Source organism: Xiphophorus couchianus, chromosome 22 (assembly GCF_001444195.1).
Source record: "Xiphophorus couchianus chromosome 22, X_couchianus-1.0, whole genome shotgun sequence".
NCBI lineage: Eukaryota > Metazoa > Chordata > Actinopteri > Cyprinodontiformes > Poeciliidae > Xiphophorus > Xiphophorus couchianus.
The window spans coordinates 1,673,147-1,693,339 of record NC_040249.1 but is presented as its reverse complement, the minus strand read 5'-3'; the positions used below and the strand labels follow the sequence as shown (position 1 = coordinate 1,693,339).

Genomic DNA, 20,193 nt, shown 5'->3' with positions numbered 1-20,193 from the left:
ATATGTATTGGTCTGGAGAAGCCCAATCAGTGCAGCTGTAATAAATTCAGTGCATGTACAGTATATGTAAAACTAACACAGAAAAACAAAATCTTAATTTCTTTATTCCTGGACTTTTTTTCCCCATGAATCCCATCCCATAAAGCTTGAAAGATTTCCATTTTATTTATTTATTTATTTTTAACCCCTCCAGGGGTCTTTTTGTGGGCTCCAGTGTCCCTTATATGAAAGTAGGCTGACAGGAAAGGGGGAAGGAGAGGAAGGAAGACATGCGGCAAATATTGCAGGTCCGGGTGTCGAACCCACGCCGGCCGCGTCGAGGACTCAAGGCCTCCAAACATGGGTCGCACTATCCCCTATGCCACCCCTATGGCACGCCTGATTTCCATTTTCAAGAGGAAGATCAAACCAATACTCCCTTCATATCTGCACGTGCTTTTTTACGATTGTTGTGTCTTTTAAGTTTCATTTATCTGTGTAACTATTTTTGATGTCTGCTGCTGAGTTTCTGCCTATCTAGATCACAATGGGGCTTTAACCCTGGTGAAGAAATTGAAAGGAACACGCTTGAAATACAGTCAACATGAATAATATCAATGTGAAAAAGAAGAGACTATTTTGAAAAACCCAAACCAATCAAATTGCTGTTTTCAATAACTGTACTTATGACATGTGTCAGCATCTTGTGAAATAGAAGCAGAAAAACAACAAAAAAACAATCTTACCCGGTGTGTTAAGTCTCCACATGCACCCTGGAGGTAACAAAAAAAAGAAAAACCATTCAGTAAACCTCAAAGTATCTATTTCAGATATGTTGTAAACATTACACCAACTACACATTTTAAAGTAAACATCAGCACTTGTTTTGCATTTGGCAGGCTAGAAACGTTTGCATCCAATTTGAAATGCAAACCAAACTTGACTGCTTTGTGTAATAACCAGGCTCTAAATTGGATTAAACATAAACATATGTATTGCATCTTTATTTTCTCTCTCCCTGAAGGAGAGACATTGTTTTGTGAACTTATCTTCCACCGGTCCTTTGGAGGTTTGGACGCGCATATGACCGGTGAAGTGTGACCTACCGTGGCCTCCAGGGGGCCTCCAAGAGTATTTTCTTCTTTCGTTTTGCCCATATAAGGAATGATTTCTACATGATCAAATATATATTATTGTAAAACAAATCAAATGAAATTGTGTGTTTTTGTTAATATAACCACATAGAAATCATTACAAAAAGAATATACTGTATCAGTTCCACTTAGGGGGCCCTCAGCAGCCGCCCAGTTTGCTTATGCTTTGGACCGGCCCTGGATGAGACATTGGATTCAGACATTCAGACTTGGGATCTGGGTATATATAATAGAACGAAGTTGAACTCTGTTCCTATACAGAAATACTGTGAAGTACAGAAGTACTGTGATGCGAATGGCAGCATCTCTCACCTTCTCCCCTTTGAGGCCCGGCTCCCCCTAGAAATAAATGAAAAGGAAAATAAGTTTTCATTTTTATTATTTTTGCAAAGATATCAGGTTTGCTCTCTTGTGAAAAAGAATAAACAAAAAAAAAAGTTGCAAACTCACCAGGTTTCCTTGAGGACCTCGAGAACCCTAAAAGAAAAGAAAAGAAAAAAAAAATCAGCAAAACAGTTCCTCTTTATCACGCCTTCAATTAAAACTGTAAATTTTATTCCTCTTTAAAGATTCAAGCGGTCAAACAATTCAAATTATTATCGGTGTATTGTGGGTAAAAACAAGTAGCCATGCTCACCGTGTCTCCCTTTTGTCCTTTTTGCCCCTGAGTGAACATAAAATGTTAGGTTATTTTTTTTTTTACTTTATTCATCCCAGCAGGGAAATTATTTCGCAGCTACAGCACATGACAGGAGCTGTGTCTGCAGACAGCCAGCTGAGCCGGCGCCATATTTTGAAGGAGGACATGCGGCAGAGGTCGTCGGGACCGCGACGTCCGCGGGTCTAAAGCCTCCAAACGTGGGGCGTGCTAACCCGCTGCGCCACCACAGCATGCCACAAGTTAGGTAACACAATGAGAATTGTTACATTGTGTTGTTAAAGCCCATAAAACCAAAAAGAGATTTTAATTCATCGAGACCGTAGCCATGCACTCACACAATAAACAAGAACACAAAAATCCACCAACTTTTATTTTCTTCTAAAAGAAAAAAAAACAAAACTCACAGGCTTTCCATCCAACCCAATAGGACCCTATGAAGAAGAAGAGAAACGTTTAATCCAAGTCAATAGACAAATCATCATTAACAATGTCTAAGAAAATCTTAGCATCAGACGACACAAGCAGTGCTTTCAACAATAATACGGGAGAATAAAATGCCAAGGAAGAAAAGTGAACTCATCAACATATAAATAATTGAATTTCCTGTTATTTCAAACCTGTAAGAAAATTATGTTGTCATGTGTTTAAGCTATTTAACTTCATATATATCTAGTCCAACATGTCAGAGTAGAGGCTCTAAAAACAAGTCCTCTTCCTCCTTCATGCTTGCTCTTCCTCACGAAGATGTTCTGCGTGCACTCTCTATTGAAATTTTGAATTAAAAAAAATCAAACAAAGCAAGCAAACATCAAAATTAAACAAAAGTGGATTTGCCAGAGAATGGGACCTAAAAAGATTCAAGCGTCGAAGATCTCGATGATGTTAAGGAATCCTTGAACTTTCTTTCTGACGAAGTGGCAGCAATATGGCTCCATAAAAAAAAAAAGAAGAACAAAAACATTTTGGAGCTGGTAAAAGAACTGAAGTTGTTGAGATTAGCTAATTATTAAAAGGACAAACAGATCGCTGTGTTGGAGAACCAAGTGCCTGATTTTGAACCATGCAACAGGATAAACGATGTGATTGTCACCGGACTGCGAGTCAAGCCCTGTTCGTGCAGCACTAAAAATAAACATTTTTAATTTTGAGTACGTTTTCACAACAAATATTTTCGTTTGCCTTTTGTCTTTTCCATGTTAGGTTTTGGGGTTGGGGGGGGCTCGGTCAAGAGAAATTAAGTGAAAAGTAATTTGGCAGAAGCCATATCAAAACAAGAGAAAGGAAAATATTTGTTAGAGTTGTAAATAAATGATGAAACGGAACCAGACAGGACGACAGTCAGCTTCAGTTGAGAAGAACCAGGAATGTGAAAGCAGAGAAATCCCCAGTAAATTAAAGAAAGGAAATAAATACTACCGAGGATAACTGATAGATAGTTTTCAAACCAGAGGGCCCCATCAGGGCCCCATTCTGTCCAGTACTTTCATAGACCCAGGACACGCTGGAGGGACTATGTCTCTTGGCCTGGGAACACCTTGGGATTCCCCCGGAGGAGCTGGAACAAATGGCTGGGGAGGGAAGACTGGGCCTCCCTACTTAGGGTGCTACTCCCATGACCCAACCCCGGATAAACGGAAAAAGACGGATGGATGGATGGATGGATGGATAGCTGGCTGGCTGGCTGGCACCTTCAGTGATGCATTTCCTCCTGATTGATTTTCTTTTAAAACCTTTTGTTCCTCTTCAGTTGCAGATCAAAGCTTAAAGGTAAAGGTTCAAGTTTGGGTCGTAAAGAATAATTTTTTTTTAGCTTGTCACTAACTTTGATATGAAAATCCAGCAGTACTGCAAAAATATTTAGACCATTTTCCTTGTATCTTGGTCACCATTCTTTATCGTATTTCTTACTTAGCAATTATTCAAGGATTCTATGGATACAACTGTGGCGTATGACGTTACTGTAAACTAGGTTTTGTGATAAAAGACACATACCTAATGCAAAGTATGAAGGCATGTCATTTCATTGCTGTGAATTATGGAGTCTTCACATTCATTTCAGTGAAATTTCCAGGTGGTTCATGCGTACCCATTCCATCTGTCTCACTAAAAAACGTACAATCACTTACTGGGAAACCAGGGAATCCTCTTGTGCCAGGTTGTCCCTAAAAAGAAAGAGGACAGTAAAAAGCTACATTGTTAATGATCTGGAATGCAAGAGTGCTGGATAGTAAAGAAAATTTGATCAATTTCCTTAGCTGGGGACAAAATTTATGACTTTTTCTGTTTTCTGAGATTTTGAAAAGACTTTTAGTTCACACTAACAGACTGGTCTCAACAGATTGTTGCTTCATGACAAAGACAAGCATCACACACTTTGCAACTGCTTTTGCTTAGGGATCAAAGGCTAACCAACTAAACATAACTGAAAACATTTAGCTTCAGAGGTAACAGGGTACAAATAACAACATACCGTTATGTATCAGATATCAGGTAATCTCAGAGTACAGACTATACAGTTATAACATATGCTAAAGTTAAATCAGACTAAACTTCTCCTAAACCTGTTAGTTTTTAGCAGGTTTAAAAATGGCAACCTCCATGGGTGAAAAATATAACAAAAGATATATATTTTTGAAGTAATTATGAGTTTTGGCATATTACAAACATCAGTACTCACAGGAGGCCCTCTTGGTCCAATGATAGACAAACCAGGCTCCCCTGCCGTCCCCTATGAACAGATAACATAAGAAAAGCACACACCAGAGCATAGACATGTATATATATACTGTGTATATATATACTGTATATATATATATATATATATATATATATATACGTTTGCAAACGTTTTTGTAAAAAAACAAACGTCTGCATACCTACGTGCTCAATTTTATACAGCTGTGGCCATGGAGGTGATTGGAATGCAGGGTTTCCCCCAGTGTATTATAAGCCTGGCAGGCCACCAGGCTTTACTTGTGCTCCACCAGGCTAAGCACTGCTTACTTATTTAAGTCTTTTTAAAATGTTTGCATTTTTAAGACTTTATAGTTAGTGTTAAGGTGTTAATCTTTTTTCAATGACACATAATCATCAAGTGATATTTTCAAATTTCCTGTCAACTTTAAACACTTTTTAACTGAAAAACACGGCGGGCCGCTGGATGAATGACTGCCTAGCAAACCAACCACCGGGCTTAGCAAGTTTTCTGGGGGAAAACCTTGGAACACTTGATTCCAATCATTTGGAAGGGTGAGCAAATACCTTTGGCAATACAGTTTATATGCAATACAGTTTATTCCCATCTACTGACCAGGGAAGATGGTCAGTAGATGAAAGGATGGATTGAGCCAAATACAGGGCAGTATGGGGTGGATGATGTTGTCCAACAGGGATGACAGCTTACCCGCCATTCTCCTTTCACTCACCACCTCCACTGGGTAAAGAGGACCAGAGAACAGAGCTGGCTATCTGGATAAGTATGTTCAGTCTCTTTCTATCACCAGCAGAGACGCTACTGCCCCAGCAAGCCACACCACAAAAGATGGCTGATGCCACAATGATCATAGCAGTTCCCCCTGGACCCTAAAAGACCTGAACCTCCATAGCAGGTATAGTCTCCTCTGACCTTTTGGGAAACTGCTTTTGTGTTATGAGTCCAGTCCAGTTTGCTGCTCAGATGATCCCCAAGGTTCTTGTAACTCTGCATAAATAGACTGAATTGATTTGAATTCTCCTGCCTTCATCTTTTGGGGAAGCAGCATCAGAACCAGGAACTTAAAAAGGCTCAACAACCTGTTGAAAAAAAGGTTGGTTCTGTAGAACCTCTGTAGGTGATGGTGCAAAGAAGGGTTTTTACATCAGACCAATACAATTTCGGACAACTCATTGAGAGACATTAAGACAATCTCTTAATGAGATTGTCATACAACAACAGAGTGTCTTCAGTCAGAGGCTCCTACAGATTCGCTGTAACACAGACCACTACAGGAGATCCTTCCATCAGCCTCTACAACAACTCTTTGAAGAACCTCAAAGTAATATGAGTTACAACAATGTTTAACTTCACTTTCAATCAACAAAGTATTTGTGAACTGAACAGAATTAGTTACTAAATAAACTACATCTACTTTCTGATAACAAAAGTAATGAAGTCCATGTTTAGCCCAACGAAAACAGATGTAACATGAAACCTGGAGAAAAACTCTAAACTTCCTCATCCCCAGACAGACAAATGCTCTTCCCTTTGTGTGAGATGTATTCCACAATGTTTCAACTCAAGTGGTGCAGTTCACACAAAAATGATAAAAGTTGTCACTTCACCACATGGAGTTCAAAGACAGCATCTGATGTTACTTACTGGAGGTCCTGCAAGACAGAGAGAGATAAAACATTGAAATTGACCATTCAGTAGAACATACACGGGAATCAAACTTAACACAAAGAATGATCACATACACACTTATCTCCAATTAAGTATCAGAAATGATTTAAAAAACAACTTTACACTTAAAATATCCAGAAAATAAGCCCTTTCTCTAACTACTGACATGTGATCCAGCTATTGAAGAAAAAGACAATCATTTATATATTGAACGGTAAGTGGAGACTCATATCAAATTAATGAACAAATGGGATACTGAAAGATAACTTCAAGACTGATTAAGTAAAAAAAAATAAAAAATCTGTCAAACCAGAGCTAATTGTTCATTTTAATTTCATGACAACTGTATTGTTTGTGTTGTTTTTTGTTGTTTTGAAAATGGATCTTGATCGTCTCGATTAGATTTCATTTGGGATTTAACAAAGAGTTAAATCCCGACTCTTTGTTAGAGTTGGGAAAAACAAATATGCTATAATTGATTTCAGCAACATCGGGCAGGATTTATCCTAGAATAAATCCTAATGTGCTTGCCTTGAGAACCTTGAACAACTTTGAACAGCTATGCTCAGTTAGTGGGTTAGTTGGCTTTTGGTGTCAGGAAGTTTCATCAATCTTTGTATGGCAGGAAATTCACATTTTTGACTGACCCCCATCCTTTTCCAACCATGTTGTGACCTCATGCTGGGATTCCCTCTCCTGCTGCATTAAAGCAGCAGATGTGGACGAAGGCTTTAGAGAAGTGACAAAATCAGCTGTTTCAGCTGTACAGGTAAAAAAAAATGGTAACACTTTATTTGAATGGGTGTGCATAAGACTGACATGGCACCTGTCATGACCATAAAGGAGTCTTTATGAATGTTTATGAATGTCATGAAGTGTCATTCGGTAAATAATGACACTTTTAATGCAAATTTTAATAGAACTTTGCATTTAAAGGGTCATTATTGTCCAAATAACACAAAGTTTACACTTTTAATGCAACTTTTACTGCAACTTTGCATTAATCGTGTCATAATAGTATTTACCAAAAGACACTTCATGACAACGGTTGTAAATACTCCAAAAGACTCCTTCATGGTCATAACAGATGTTATGTCATGTTTATGACAGTGTCATGTCAGTCTATGCACACCCCTTCAAATAAAGTGCTACAGAATAAAAGACACCCAAAATGACCCAGAGTTATAGGCAGTCAAGGGCATTATTGCAAAAGGACAACATGTTGCCACTGCCGATGTTTACTGAAGCCACAACTCATGAGGAAGATGGAGCTTTCTGTGCAGTCGGGGACACAGTGGCACAGACAGAATGAAAAAGATGGCGAGAAGCTACTTCTGGTGGCCTGGCGTTTTTGCTGCTGCTGCTGCTTGGGAATGTCAGTCAAGCTGTTTATAGTAAGCATCGGGCTCAACAAAATCTCTCAAATGTATTGAAATGGTGTGTTACAAAGAAGGTCCCTCATTAACACTTTAAACACCCATTTATTATCTTCCTACTTGCTTTGATTTCAGGTTAACTTCTGCTAATGCTGTTAGCTCGGGATAATATAGGAAAGAGTAGATCACAATCCTATCATGTTTGTTTGTTTTGCCATATATCTCATCTATAGTGGCACATGAAAACTTTGAGGTGGTTAGCCTCAGTCCAGATATTTCATGAGCTGCCCTCCTCAGCCTCAATGAAATTAACTTGCTGTGTTTTGCTTATGTTGTTTTATTTCCCTTTTTCTGGCACATTTGGAACAAGTGTGAAAGAGTGTGATATAAGGGTGAAACCTGAGAAGTGTTTTCTTTTCTTTAAATGTTCCAGCCATGCTAAGGTCTCTGGTAAAGTCATCTTTCCCCTGCCACGTTCTTCTACTTCTCCAGAGAGCCGACGCGCTGCAGTTGTTGCAAAACAAAGACGAGCAAAGAAGAGACATGTATGCAGATTCACTGGTTAGTAGAGGAATCTTAAGATACTTTTGGCCAATCCGTAAATTCCTATGACGAAGAAAAGCAACAAATGCAAAAACACTTTGTTTCTGTTATTTGTCACTCTAATTTTACAGCAGTCTGACATGCACTGCAACTCAAAACACAAGTCAGACTCCTGTCACCTGCAGAAATACTCGATGGCTCTGCAGTCATCGGGTGTTTTAGAGATGGTCAAGAAGCTTGAGTACAAAGAGCTGATGGACTGCTTTATGGCTTCGTTCACAATGCAGCCTGAATCTGATCTTCTGATGACAGTCTGAACAACACAGATCGGATTTTTTTCTAATGCAACCCAGGCCACTTAGATAACCGACACGCATCTGATATTTTCAAATGTGACCTAACGTCCAGGTCGCATTCATCCGACCTGAACATCACTGATGCTCGACAAATGTCACTATTCTCCATCCTGATACGTGAAAGCGGGAAGACGGACTATAATGAGGTTTAAGTTCTTAATATGCTGCTCTGGTCGGAGAGCAACTTCAAAATCGTAAGCTGTGCTCCACCGTTAGCATCCATTTTTACTTCCACGTTGGCAAAAAACTGAGCATGCTTTCTCTGTGTGATGTCATTGCGCCCTCTCCTGCGCATCCGGGACACTTTGAGGTCGTTTACCCGTTCACACCGGAAAACACACAAAGGTCGCATATATTTGGAAGTGTGAACGACCAAAAAAAATACAATCTGACAAAAAACTGGAAATGGGCTGCAGAGTGAACATAGTCTACGTGTGTGGGAACAATCATCTCATCTTGAAGTGGAGGTGGTTGAGAAATAGAAATACTTTACTGTTCATTTGGCAACAGAGTGGATAGGAGACTCGTCAATGAATCCAACTATAAGAAGGGACAAAGAAAGGCTCCACTTAATGAGGAATCTTAGATTCTTCTGTGATTGCACCGAGATGCTGTATGTCTTCCATAAGTCTGTTGATGAGGGCGTCATCTCTTCTGCCTTCATTTGTTGAGGTAGCAGCATCAGAACCAGGTTCTGATAAAGGGAAGACTGTGGATGTGACGGAGCAAAGAAGTTTTTCACATAAGATCCAGAAAATGACGGACAAACCCGAGCATTCTTCACGAGCGTGGTACACAACAGTGTCTTCAGTCAGAGCCAACACTATCCATCAGCCTCTACAAAAACTCCTTGAAGAACCTTTAAATATGAGTTACAACATTTATTTTCCCTTCGGGATCAATAATTAGCTTTGAACTGAATTGAATCACGGAAGAAGAGATTTTCCAAGTCTTCTTCCTTTCTCTCTGCATTCCAAGGAAAATGTCCAGGTTAAGCAAACAACACAAGGGTCATTTAATCTCTGACTTTTAGTTTTTAGAATTTCATGACAAGTTAACCAATGTTGTTGTTGTTTTTTTTTCAATTGCTGATACAGTAAAATTCAAGGAAGCTGACTAATGATATTTCAGGATACAGTTTTGTTTTATTGAAATATGATTATTAGAAATAATCATATTTGGAATATGTTGGAATATTCTGCCAACACTGCGGCAGAATATTGTTTGGCTAACACCTGAAATTTTGAAATCAACATTTAACGGCGACATCAACCAATAGGAGGAGAATTAAGTGTCTTTATCTATTTTTTTTAATCTGACCCCACTGGTGAGCTTCCTCAATACGTCCTGTTCTTTTTTAGGGATAACCATTATACACTTATACAGTTTCCCTTTTGAAAAAATACAACTAAATCTTACTTTTGATGTTCTACAATACTCAGGTTTGGGGTTTTTCAGTGTTTGGGTATACTGAGAGGACAATCATTTTTCAACAAAGCAATCCTCAAAAATACATCTTGCCAAGTGATTATGCCACAACGTACGTATGCATTGCACACATGCATCAGCATGCTGCCTCTTCCTGTTCTCTGTCTCTGGTTGCCACACTCTCCCCAGTTTGTCTATGCATTGGCAGCTGTCCTGTGAATATATCAAAACCACAGAAGGTGATACGCTGTGGGCTTTTCCTGTCAACACAAATGTCAAGGTGAACTGGCGAGTCTACTTAAATAACGAGTCCCATGACCCTGGAGCGCACTCACCCTGTGTCAGCTGCATCGGGCATTGTTTAAAAATCTCTTAACTCAAAAAAAAAAAAAAAAAAAGCGGGAGCACCTTGACAGATTCAACAACTTCTGAACAATAAACATGAGGTATAGTTGAAACAGATCATTTTATTTTCAACATGTTTCTAAATGTCTATGAGCTGTTTCTGAAAAAGGAAGAAAAATATCCCACTTGTCACATCAACAAGAAAACGGATAGGAACATTTTTTATTAAAACCACGTCTCAAAACGTATTCACTCCCCCATCCTGATCATTGTGTTCAAGTACTCTAAACACGTTCATGACTATAGCTGTAACAAATTATAATAATAAATATTAATAGTCCACAGCGGCTGCTGATCAGCCATCTTGTATATGTGTGTTTTCTTCTGTGTCTATCTCCAAAAACCTACAGCAACGTATATAAGATGTATTCTGGATAAACTGTAACACTATTATTTTCCATGAGTTGTGTCATCTTTCAGGGCTTGGAATAAATCAAATCCCGAAAATAGGCAAAATCATTTTTCCCACGTATGTCACCACTCAAGAAATGTTGAAATATCAAAAATGCTTTACTGAATACCTTTAGGCTACACACAGTTTAATGCTATTTTTGCTCTGTTCTCTTGTGTTATAATATAGTTTGTTTTGGAATTTCTACCACTGTGTGCTGCATTGTGATTTGCTGGTTGTTTTTCACTCAAGCTAACTGGACACAAAAGTTATCTGTCTCTGATTGGCTGGAAGTGTGGTCCATTGACGCAGACATGGCCACCGCTTTCTGCTGTTGCGCTCTGTGGAGCTGTTTGAGTTCGAGACTCTATTCCAACATGTAAGCACACCGAACACATTTTCTGTTGCTACACTTAACATTTTGGGAACTCAAAATTTTACACAAAGTAAAAAAAGTCATTAGGGAATATCTTAATCAGACAATGCTGTAAAACCTTTTAAAGAATTTGTACTGATAAAAATAAAAAAGTGAAATCATATCACCTATTTTAGCCTCCCCTAATTGTCTCCCTGTTTAGTCTGGAATACAATTTAAGAACCTCCTTCCCAAGGATAAAGTCCTTCATAATCAAGCTCCGTCATACATCAGAGATCTGATTGTTTCACATGTTCCCAACAGAGCACTTTGCTCTCAGACTGCAGGTTTACTGCTGGTTCCTATCATTTCAAAAAAAGCAGAATGGGAGGCAGATCCTTTAGTTGTCTCCTGTGGAACCAGCTCCCAGTTTTAGTTCATGAGGCAGTAAGACGAGGCTTGAAACTAACCTTAAAACTTAGAGTAGGCAGTTAGATTGCTTTAGGTTATCCTGAGCTATTTCTGTAGTTATACTGCCGTAGAATTAGGCTACTGGAAGATAAAATGACCACATGTTTCTCACTTTCTTCTTCTACTTCTTCAATTTACATTATTTACATTTGTTGACTTTTTTGTTTTCTCTCCATTTCTTTATGTGTGTCTGTTGAGAAAACTTCGTTTTATGACTGCCAATAAGTGTGTGCCTCACACACTTAAGTGTGACATTTACTGTCACACTTACTAAGTGTTGATAAGTGTGACACTTATTGGGACTTAAGCGTGCAGGTGTTAGGTAATCTAATGTTACCTGTCGTCTGCATGAGGTAACATTAAGTAAATTAAGCTAAGCTAAACCGTACCTGAAAATAATGCCCATCTATACTTTATGCTTAATATTAGACAAAAACACTCCTATTACCTCTCTCAAGAACCGTATATACTCAGTTGTTCGTGGGGGCCATTGGGGCTCCCAATGATTACTACTTTTAATAATTACACATTCTCATTCATTTGACAAACCTGAATCAAAAGAAAAACAGAGTGCAGCATATGTCATATTTTGAAATCCTACTGTATTCCATTAATAAAAAAAAAAAGAAAGAAAGAAACAACAAAAGGCACTCTAGCTTGTAGCACATTTTTGATCCCAGAGGTGTTAGCAGCAAAAGGCTATTGACAGAGCAGCTAATTAGAATATTTTGAGAACACAGTGGTCTACATGTACCTTAGTAAAGCTGTTACTCTGGCAGCTGCTTTGGTATTCGTGGCTCTCAGTCAAGGGTTTATATTTTGGGATACTGAGACAGCTGCATTTTCCTGAATAGCACAACCACAGGACACACACTTCTTTCAGCTTACAAACTAAATGTTATAGAGTGGACAGACAGCAAGTGGCAAAACAGTCGATATCCACTGGCAGGCTTCAGTGCCTGCCAATAACTCCTCCTGAAAGATAACAATGAGATACAGTAATTATCAATTATAATTCCCTATGGTTAAAAACACCATTTTAAAATAAATAACTCAGCTAAACAGAGAAATTTCCAAAACAGAAGAGCAATCAAATCCATCTTATGGCGAGCTTATATTATAATATTTTGGCAATTTATCTTTGATGACACTCTCCAAGTCTGTTTGTAAATTCTGACTCAAAAATGACTCATTTATCCCATGGCTAAAGACATGTGCTAAAACAATACGGTGCAAATACTGCAGTAGTGAAAACCAACGAGGTACGCTGCATTCAGAGCCCTTACCACAAAGACTACGAGGCTCCACTGTCTCTGATGGTATTTGTAAAAAGCTAAATTTGTCGTGTTCCGGGGTTCTTGGTTTCCCTTGTGGAGGTCGGCTTGCTGCTATTCACCATCTAGCCACCAGATGGCGCCAGCTTCACCTCTCTCTCTGGAGTGGGGTGTTGTCATCCGGCGCACCTGTGATCTATCTGCTCGTCAGGCAAGGTGTACAAGAGGAGCTGACTGCCAGCACTTCGACGCCTGAGTGTTAGCCAGTAACGGTACCTCTGAGCCCCCTTGAGCTAGTCTCTGTTTTTCTCCTCGGTGTCTGATCTCTTAGTGAATCTCCTTGTTGTCTCCTGTCTTCAGGTGTCTTTCCTGAGAAGTCCTGGGTTCCCCCCTCGTGACGCTGTGGAACCTACCCACTGGTTGCCCGAGTTTCCAGACTCACCTCCTCCGGCTATCGCAGTTCCCTCCTGGATGTCCCGACTGGCAGTCGTGTGGCTCCTCTGTCTCTGTCCTGCCAAAACCTACCTGTCCGTCCCCACCCCAACAACATTCCCTCGCCGCCTTCCGGATCTCAGTGGCCCAGCGCTGTTCCACCTGGATCATACGGAATCAAGAACCCCGAGTACGGCAGTTATCCCTCCAAACCTGCAAACTCCCACTCAACAAGTAAGATTGCTCCAATTCTCTGTCATCACTCCCGTCTCCTACACCCTGTGAACGCACCATCTCCTCGCTGTGTTCTTTATAGTGAGCCGACCACTCCGTGAGCCTTTTCCTTCCCCCTGGAAAGGACCCGCAATCTTCAGTACATTCTATTATTGCTGTTGTAATAAATTCACTTATTATATATATCGCTCTCCTGTGTCGTGTTCTGCATTTGGGCTGGAATTATATACTCATCATGACAAAATTGACCACAAGCCACCACCGAGACAGCTGAATGTACAGAAATACGCAAATCTTGGAGTAAGATTTGGAGTATAAAGTCATACTCCAAATCTTACTCCAAGATTTGTTTCAAGAGTAACTTTGGTCAGGAAAGAAAATGCTGTTCTTTACAAAGTAATCACAAAAAAGCGAGACCTTTTCAAAATGGATGGACATTTGATGGAACAATGCCTGGACCTTGGATATGTGTCTTAGAGGACCACATAAGTCTCCTACTACAGATTACTACAGAACCAACATTCTAGTCAATATACAACCTTGATTTCTACTGAAATCATTTATTAGTGTGGCATTTTTCTCAGTTTTGAGTCTGATTCAGAGTTAGCTGTGGGCAGATTAAATAATTAAATACAGTACATTTTACAAGTTACTGAACAGTCCATTTGCTTTTAGCTAATTTAGCCCTTCGTGTGACAAGGACAGTCCCAGCAATCATCACACCAGTCCTGATGAGGCCACAACATCCTGAAATCGTAAGTCCTACTTTTTTCTTAGCCGTTTGTTCTGCACTCTGTCAAACACAAGGACTTTCTCCGTTTAGTTGCTCTACTGTTCTATTCATCGTTGTGAGGTGGAAGAGGTGGAGCTTTGTAAAGAGACACTGGCCCAATTTCAAGTCCAATTTCTTACACTAACAGGATGCACCAATTTTGACATTATAACTTTAAACATGCTTAAATATAATTGTACCGCAATACACTTTTAAGAAAAATATTAAAAATAAGTGTACTTTAAGTGAACAAAATATGTATTTGTTCAAGTGTACCAATGAAACAATAAACAAAATATACACAAAATACAAGATATTTTGTGTATTTATACATCACTGCTTTAAACACACATCACTGCTTTAACCAGATATCACTGATTTAACAAAACATCACTGCTTTAAGATGACATCACTGCTTTGACCTTACATCACTGCTAAATACAAACGTCACTGCTTTAACCTGACATCACTGCTTCAACCTCACATCACTGCTTTAAGATGACATCACTGCTTTAACCTCACATCACTGCTTTAAGATGACATCACTGCTTTAAGATGACATCACTGCTTTAACCTCTCTTCACAGCTTTAACCTCCCATCACTGCTGTGACCAGACATTACTGCTTTAACCAGACATCGCAGCTTTAACCCCAGAACCAGAACCAAACGAGGAAAAGCAGCATTCAGCATCTATCCACCACAAATTTGGAACAAACTTCCAGAAAACTGTAAAACAGATAAAACACTGACTTCCTTTCAATCTCGACTAAAACCCCACCTGTTTAGGATTGTATTTGAAACGTAATCAACTACACATTTAATGACGTAAACTTGACTTAATGTCATGTTTTGATTGTTGATTCTATGTTGAAATTGCACAAAAATCCGTGAGGGACGACTGAGTCCCAGAGTGAATTTCCGTGAAAGAGGTGTACGGAGCCTTGTGCCAGAAGCCCATTGAAATGCTGTGTGCATCGTTTTAAACTGTGTGATTGTGAGTGTGAGTGGGAATAAAAATAGCAATAGATATTTTGTTCCATATAACACAGTAGGAGTGTAACAGGTAAATCTTTTACGGATGCAAACTCGACTAAAAACCCACCTGTTTAGAATTGTATTTGAAACGTAATCAATTACAAATTAAGTTGATGGAACTTGACTTAATGCCGAGTTTTGATTGTTGATTCTATGTTGCATTGTGTTTCTGTGTTTGATATGATGTAAAGCACTTTGAAATGCCTTGCTGCTGAAATGTGCTATACAAATAAAATTTGATTGATTGATTTAACCAAACATCACTGCTTTAGCCCAGAGGTTCTCAAAGATTTTCTGGATTACACTAAAGTCCCCCCCCCCCAAAAAAGAAAAAAGATGAACTGGGCACACACATCGTTCAACCAGACATAAACCTATACACATATTTTGTTTTCAAACTCCACTGAAGTTTATTCCACACTGCAGGTTGCAACAAAACACACTAAAAACCATCTTTACACTTTTGTGTAACTGTTTTTTTTTTTCATTCATTCATACCGCTTCTTGCACCCCCGCCCCCTACCCACCCACACACACACACACCCACGCACCGCCAACTCATGCACACACACTATGGTAACCACTGCTTAAACCATACCTGGAGGACAAAGGCAGCTTTGTGGAGCATCTCGGACCTCCCGCGTCTTTGACATCTGTGTTGCCAGTTTCTACACAGACAAAGAAGGAAAAAAACCAAAGTCAGAAGTCTGTCACTGTTGGTATATATCGCTGCACTTCACTAATTTACTGTAAGGCTAGCTCGCTGTCTCTTACTCTGCAGACGTGGAGTCACAAGACCAATGTGTGGGATCGTGAGCGCCCCCTGCAATGAGGCAAAGCAACTGCCTGCTTCACCTGGAATCTGTTCTTTGCCGTTTATGATCGCTACTCAGGACACGAAACACGTTACACACACAAAAAAAACACTGTACATTATGTACATAAGCTAAATTATGGAAAATGAATTCATATATTAAATGTTTTTTAGCCGTTTTATCGGCAGCCAGTGCAGTTAGCGAGAGGTTGATCAATCCCAGGTGAGGCTCAGCTCGCTGCTGCCTCACCAGCTGCACTTCTGAGCACTTGAATGGGAAATGTGAAAATTGAGCGATTTTGAAGAAAAAATAATCAAAATTGGTTAAGCTAAATGAAAGATAAATACTTTATAGTACAAACCACAGGGTGAAAAAAACAATATAAATTATCTTATCATTATATATTGTTCTTCCATGATGACAGGTGCCTTCCCTGACCGCACGTCACTGAGGTTTTCTTAAAACAAAACAAAAACAAAAAAAACCCATCCAGGTAATGTATATATGTATATAATCTATGTCTCTTGTTATAACCCCTTATAGTCCATACATACATAGTCTTGTACATCTGTAAATAAATATTCATATCTCGTAGAGCACTTCTGGATAGATGCAAACTACATCTCGTTGCTTGTACTTGTGACAGTGCAATGACAATAAAGTTGAATTCTATTCTATTCTATTCTATATCTGATTTCAGAGAATATTCGCTTTACCAGTCTGACTTAGCCCCTTTTTGGAGAACAATCTCTCTTCTGTTCTTAAAGTTAGGTCTTTAAATATAGATATTTAACTAAAGTACCGAATGGACACCAGCTACTGTGACACCTCCACCTCCTGCGAGGCAGAACACGTGGCCTGATGGGTTTCCCATTCCAACGTTCTTTCGCAACACATAGACCCAGGGCAGCGAGATTTATCTGAGAGAAGGCAAACTATTTGCAACCCCCGAGTGTGAAATCTGACATTCTACCATCTGAGAGGCAGAAAAGAGACCGTTTCAGACCATAAATGAATTGACAGGCAGAACATTCAGTTGCCGAAGGAAGGAGGTTGTGATCCAGTCTCCAGGGGTTGCAGCGTTGCAGAATAGCTGGTTGACTCTTTTTGAACTAGACCAGGGCACCTGTTTCCCTGAATCTACATATTTTCTAGACATACATGAAAATATGTATGTCTGCTATAAGTCTAGCCAACTAGAATGCCAATGATAATTCAAAATTGTTTAGGATTGTGGAAAATTTAGACATTGGAGGAATCTTTCCTGCCTCTAATGTCCTCCAGATAGTGTTAAGATCTTTTTTTTATAGCCCAAATCTTAAACGTTATTCTCTCAGTATTTATTTATTTTTGACAGGCACACTTACGACTTCACAACACCAGGTAATATCTTACTTTTTTAATATTGTAAATAAATGCCTTATAAATTGTAATATTTCCTCACAAATGTATACCTTTGGCATCGGAGTTTCAAAGTTTTTATTCTTTCAAAGTCTTTTGGAGAAAATATTGCTCCTTCGCTGCCATATTCCTTTCATTTAATTTAGAAATAACCTTATAGTTACAGTTAATGTTATAGATAAACACAAATTCAAATAGGATGAAACAAACTTTAGGCGTACCTATTTTCAGTCATTCTTCAAACCGAAGACTTTTATCACCCAGTTTTTGGTAGAAAGAGAAGGGGGGGGGAAAGGATAAACGATAAATCATACCGATGGAAATTATTGGCTTCGTTTTAATTTATCATACGACGAATTGATTTGTTCATTATTGTAACAGGCCTAGCTGGGCGTCATTGCCAAAGAGATTCCTCTGCTCAGTGATCTCGGCAGTCTGGCAAAAGCAGGCATCCTGCTCCATGTCGACGTCTGGCCTTAATCCTTCCAAACTCACCAAAACCCCTGAAGTATTTCAAAGACTTTTTGAGGGACTTGATTATTTGTCTTGACCACATCATTCTGTACTTTTATCGAAATATAATCTTATGTTGGAACAAAAGCAGGCAACTCTGATAAATCTACCAGGTAGGTCACACTACACAAGTTCTTCATGAACCTGAGTAACCAGCTTACTGGTTTACTGGTTTACGGCTTAAACCAACTACACCCAGAAAAGGTCATCAAATCTATATCACGCGACATACTGGTTGAAATCGACTCAAGTTGTGTCACCAAAATAAGTCAAAGATTCTCGAGAGACTTTGTAACCAGTTCTGTCAACTGCATAAACTACAATTACATTTTAATAACAACAGTGCACACCTGTACAGGCTTCACTGTAGCTTCAAAATGAAACCAGCAGCACGGAATATGGCCAGAAGAATCAAATGTCCTCCTCCATGTGGAAGGATAGAGGATACAGAAATTATTCTTTGAGAGACAATATTAATGTAATATTAATTAGCTACAAGCCGTGAGAAGGGAAAAGACAAGATCTCTGCTGATTATCATAGTTTACAGAAAAAATAAATACACCCACCTTTACTGAACTAGTCTTTACTTAAGGCATTTTTTTATTATTAAGATATGAATATGTTACCCACCTCATTTGGGCTTATTTGAGACCTTTAATACAATGTTATAGTTGTAGTATTAGTGTTTTTTTTTTTGGTTTTTTTGCGTTACCTCCTCCAGTAACTGGTCCACCCGACTCATAATAAGGGGCTCCACCTGCTCCAGAGTCATCATCCAGGCGGACAACTTTGCGTCCTGCTGCTGCTCCAGACTCAGTATCCTGGACTGCAACTCTGAGGTCCGCATTATCACCAAAACGCAAAGTCCAAGGGAAAGGACGGACACGGACACGCCGGCCATGATCCCGTTCAGGTTCCTCCAGCTGCTCCACAGCGGCGGCTTCAAAGGTCGCTGTCCTTCCGCCTGATTCCTCCTCTTCTCACCGGCTCCATCAGGCGTTTTACGCCGCGGCTCATCTTCCATTCTGTACGTTAAACTAGAATGACTCGCAGTTCTCGTCGACGTCGAAGCAAACGCAGTCTTGGGGATTTTGTGGTGCCGCGGCGTGTTCTGTTTTTTTTTCCCACGGTGCGGAGGAAACTTTCGGCGGATGGTCCCTCACGTCAAAATTTTTTTTTGCTCTTTAAAAGTTCCTTCTCTCGCGCATTAAGTGAAAGTATGGCTCCGAGTCCAGGAATCTTATGTCATTTGGCTTTTTCATTTAAAAAGAATAAAATAAAAATAAAATTCCGAGGTCCCAAATTTCAACGAAATCTTTTGTCGGTTTTGTGCTTCGTTTGTCCAAATAGCTTTCCTCGTTAGAAGAGAGCACTGAAATATCTATCTATCTATCTATATATTTATTTATGGTCAGCTCACCTTCAGTGAGCTCCTTTCAAAGTTCGCCTTCCTCTTCTGTGCCCTGGATGCGGAGCGGCGGGCTCTTTGCTCTCGTCCCTCCCTGGAAGCCTCCGCTGAGGGGAGGCTTTAGGTTAAATGCCGGAGGGGTATTCATAGCAGGGCTGCTGCCCCCTTTGATCCGCACACTTGGTGAGAGATATTTTTAGGGGTGTGAAAAGCCAGAATCCACTGACACAAAGCTGGTTCGCCGACGGTGTTGCTGTGATTCGGATATGCCCATGCAGATGTAGACGCACATACACTACCACACATTTCATTTAGTTGATGGATTGGAACAATTCTATGTATGTATGTATGTACACGGTTCCCAACCCCCAGAAAATTGCTGCGCCCGGTGCTCGGGTCAGCTAGGTCAGTCATCCTGCCGGCCGCCATTTTTTGGGTTAAAGAAATGTTTAAAGTTGACAGGAAATTTGAAAATATCACTTAATAGTTACGCATTTTTTGTCAGACTGTAAGATTAATACCTGAACAAAAGCTATAAAGTCTTAAAAAAGGCAACATTTTTTAAAAAAGAAGAAGAAGAAGAAAACAAAACCCTAAGATAAATTAACAATGCTTAGCCTTGGTGGGGTCAGCTACAGGAAAAGCCTGGTGGCCCCGCCGTTGAAAGCTCTGACCATCTGAATAATAACATCAGTAATCCAGTGACTGTGTCCCTTCATTGACAACACAACCCGAATGTTCAGTTCCTGTTTTATGGCACGTTAACGTGCCTTCCGCCGCTATTGTTTGCAATGAGGAATTGCACCT

General features: G+C 39.6%; 1 protein-coding gene and 1 long non-coding RNA gene across 7 annotated transcripts in view; one reads left to right on the top strand and one right to left on the bottom strand.

The window, feature by feature from the left end:
* The window catches only part of col13a1 (collagen, type XIII, alpha 1), a 49,619-nt gene extending 30,092 nt beyond the window's left edge, over positions 1 to 19,527 (bottom strand). For 3 of the 6 annotated variants that reach the window (XM_028007555.1, XM_028007557.1, XM_028007556.1), the window contains exons 1-11: positions 18,691 to 19,523; positions 15,847 to 15,916; positions 7,951 to 8,055; positions 6,152 to 6,159; positions 4,472 to 4,522; positions 3,921 to 3,956; positions 2,199 to 2,225; positions 1,771 to 1,797; positions 1,584 to 1,610; positions 1,446 to 1,472; positions 726 to 752 (exon numbers count right to left, since the gene is read on the bottom strand). In XM_028007555.1, the coding sequence (XP_027863356.1) occupies positions 726 to 752; positions 1,446 to 1,472; positions 1,584 to 1,610; positions 1,771 to 1,797; positions 2,199 to 2,225; positions 3,921 to 3,956; positions 4,472 to 4,522; positions 6,152 to 6,159; positions 7,951 to 8,055; positions 15,847 to 15,916; positions 18,691 to 19,002 (717 nt within the window). In that variant the 5' untranslated portion in view covers positions 19,003 to 19,523. Of the gene's footprint in view, positions 1 to 725; positions 753 to 1,445; positions 1,473 to 1,583; positions 1,611 to 1,770; positions 1,798 to 2,198; positions 2,226 to 3,920; positions 3,957 to 4,471; positions 4,523 to 6,151; positions 6,160 to 7,950; positions 8,056 to 15,846; positions 15,917 to 18,690 lie in introns of all 6 variants that reach the window. The other 3 variants (XM_028007558.1, XM_028007559.1, XM_028007560.1) reach the window with 3 other exon arrangements.
* LOC114138341 (uncharacterized) lies at positions 12,873 to 13,674 on the top strand. The gene is made up of 3 exons (XR_003594192.1): positions 12,873 to 13,046; positions 13,135 to 13,440; positions 13,523 to 13,674. It is a non-coding gene; the product is annotated as an uncharacterized LOC114138341 (long non-coding RNA).
* Positions 19,528 to 20,193: the final 666 nt, after the last annotated feature.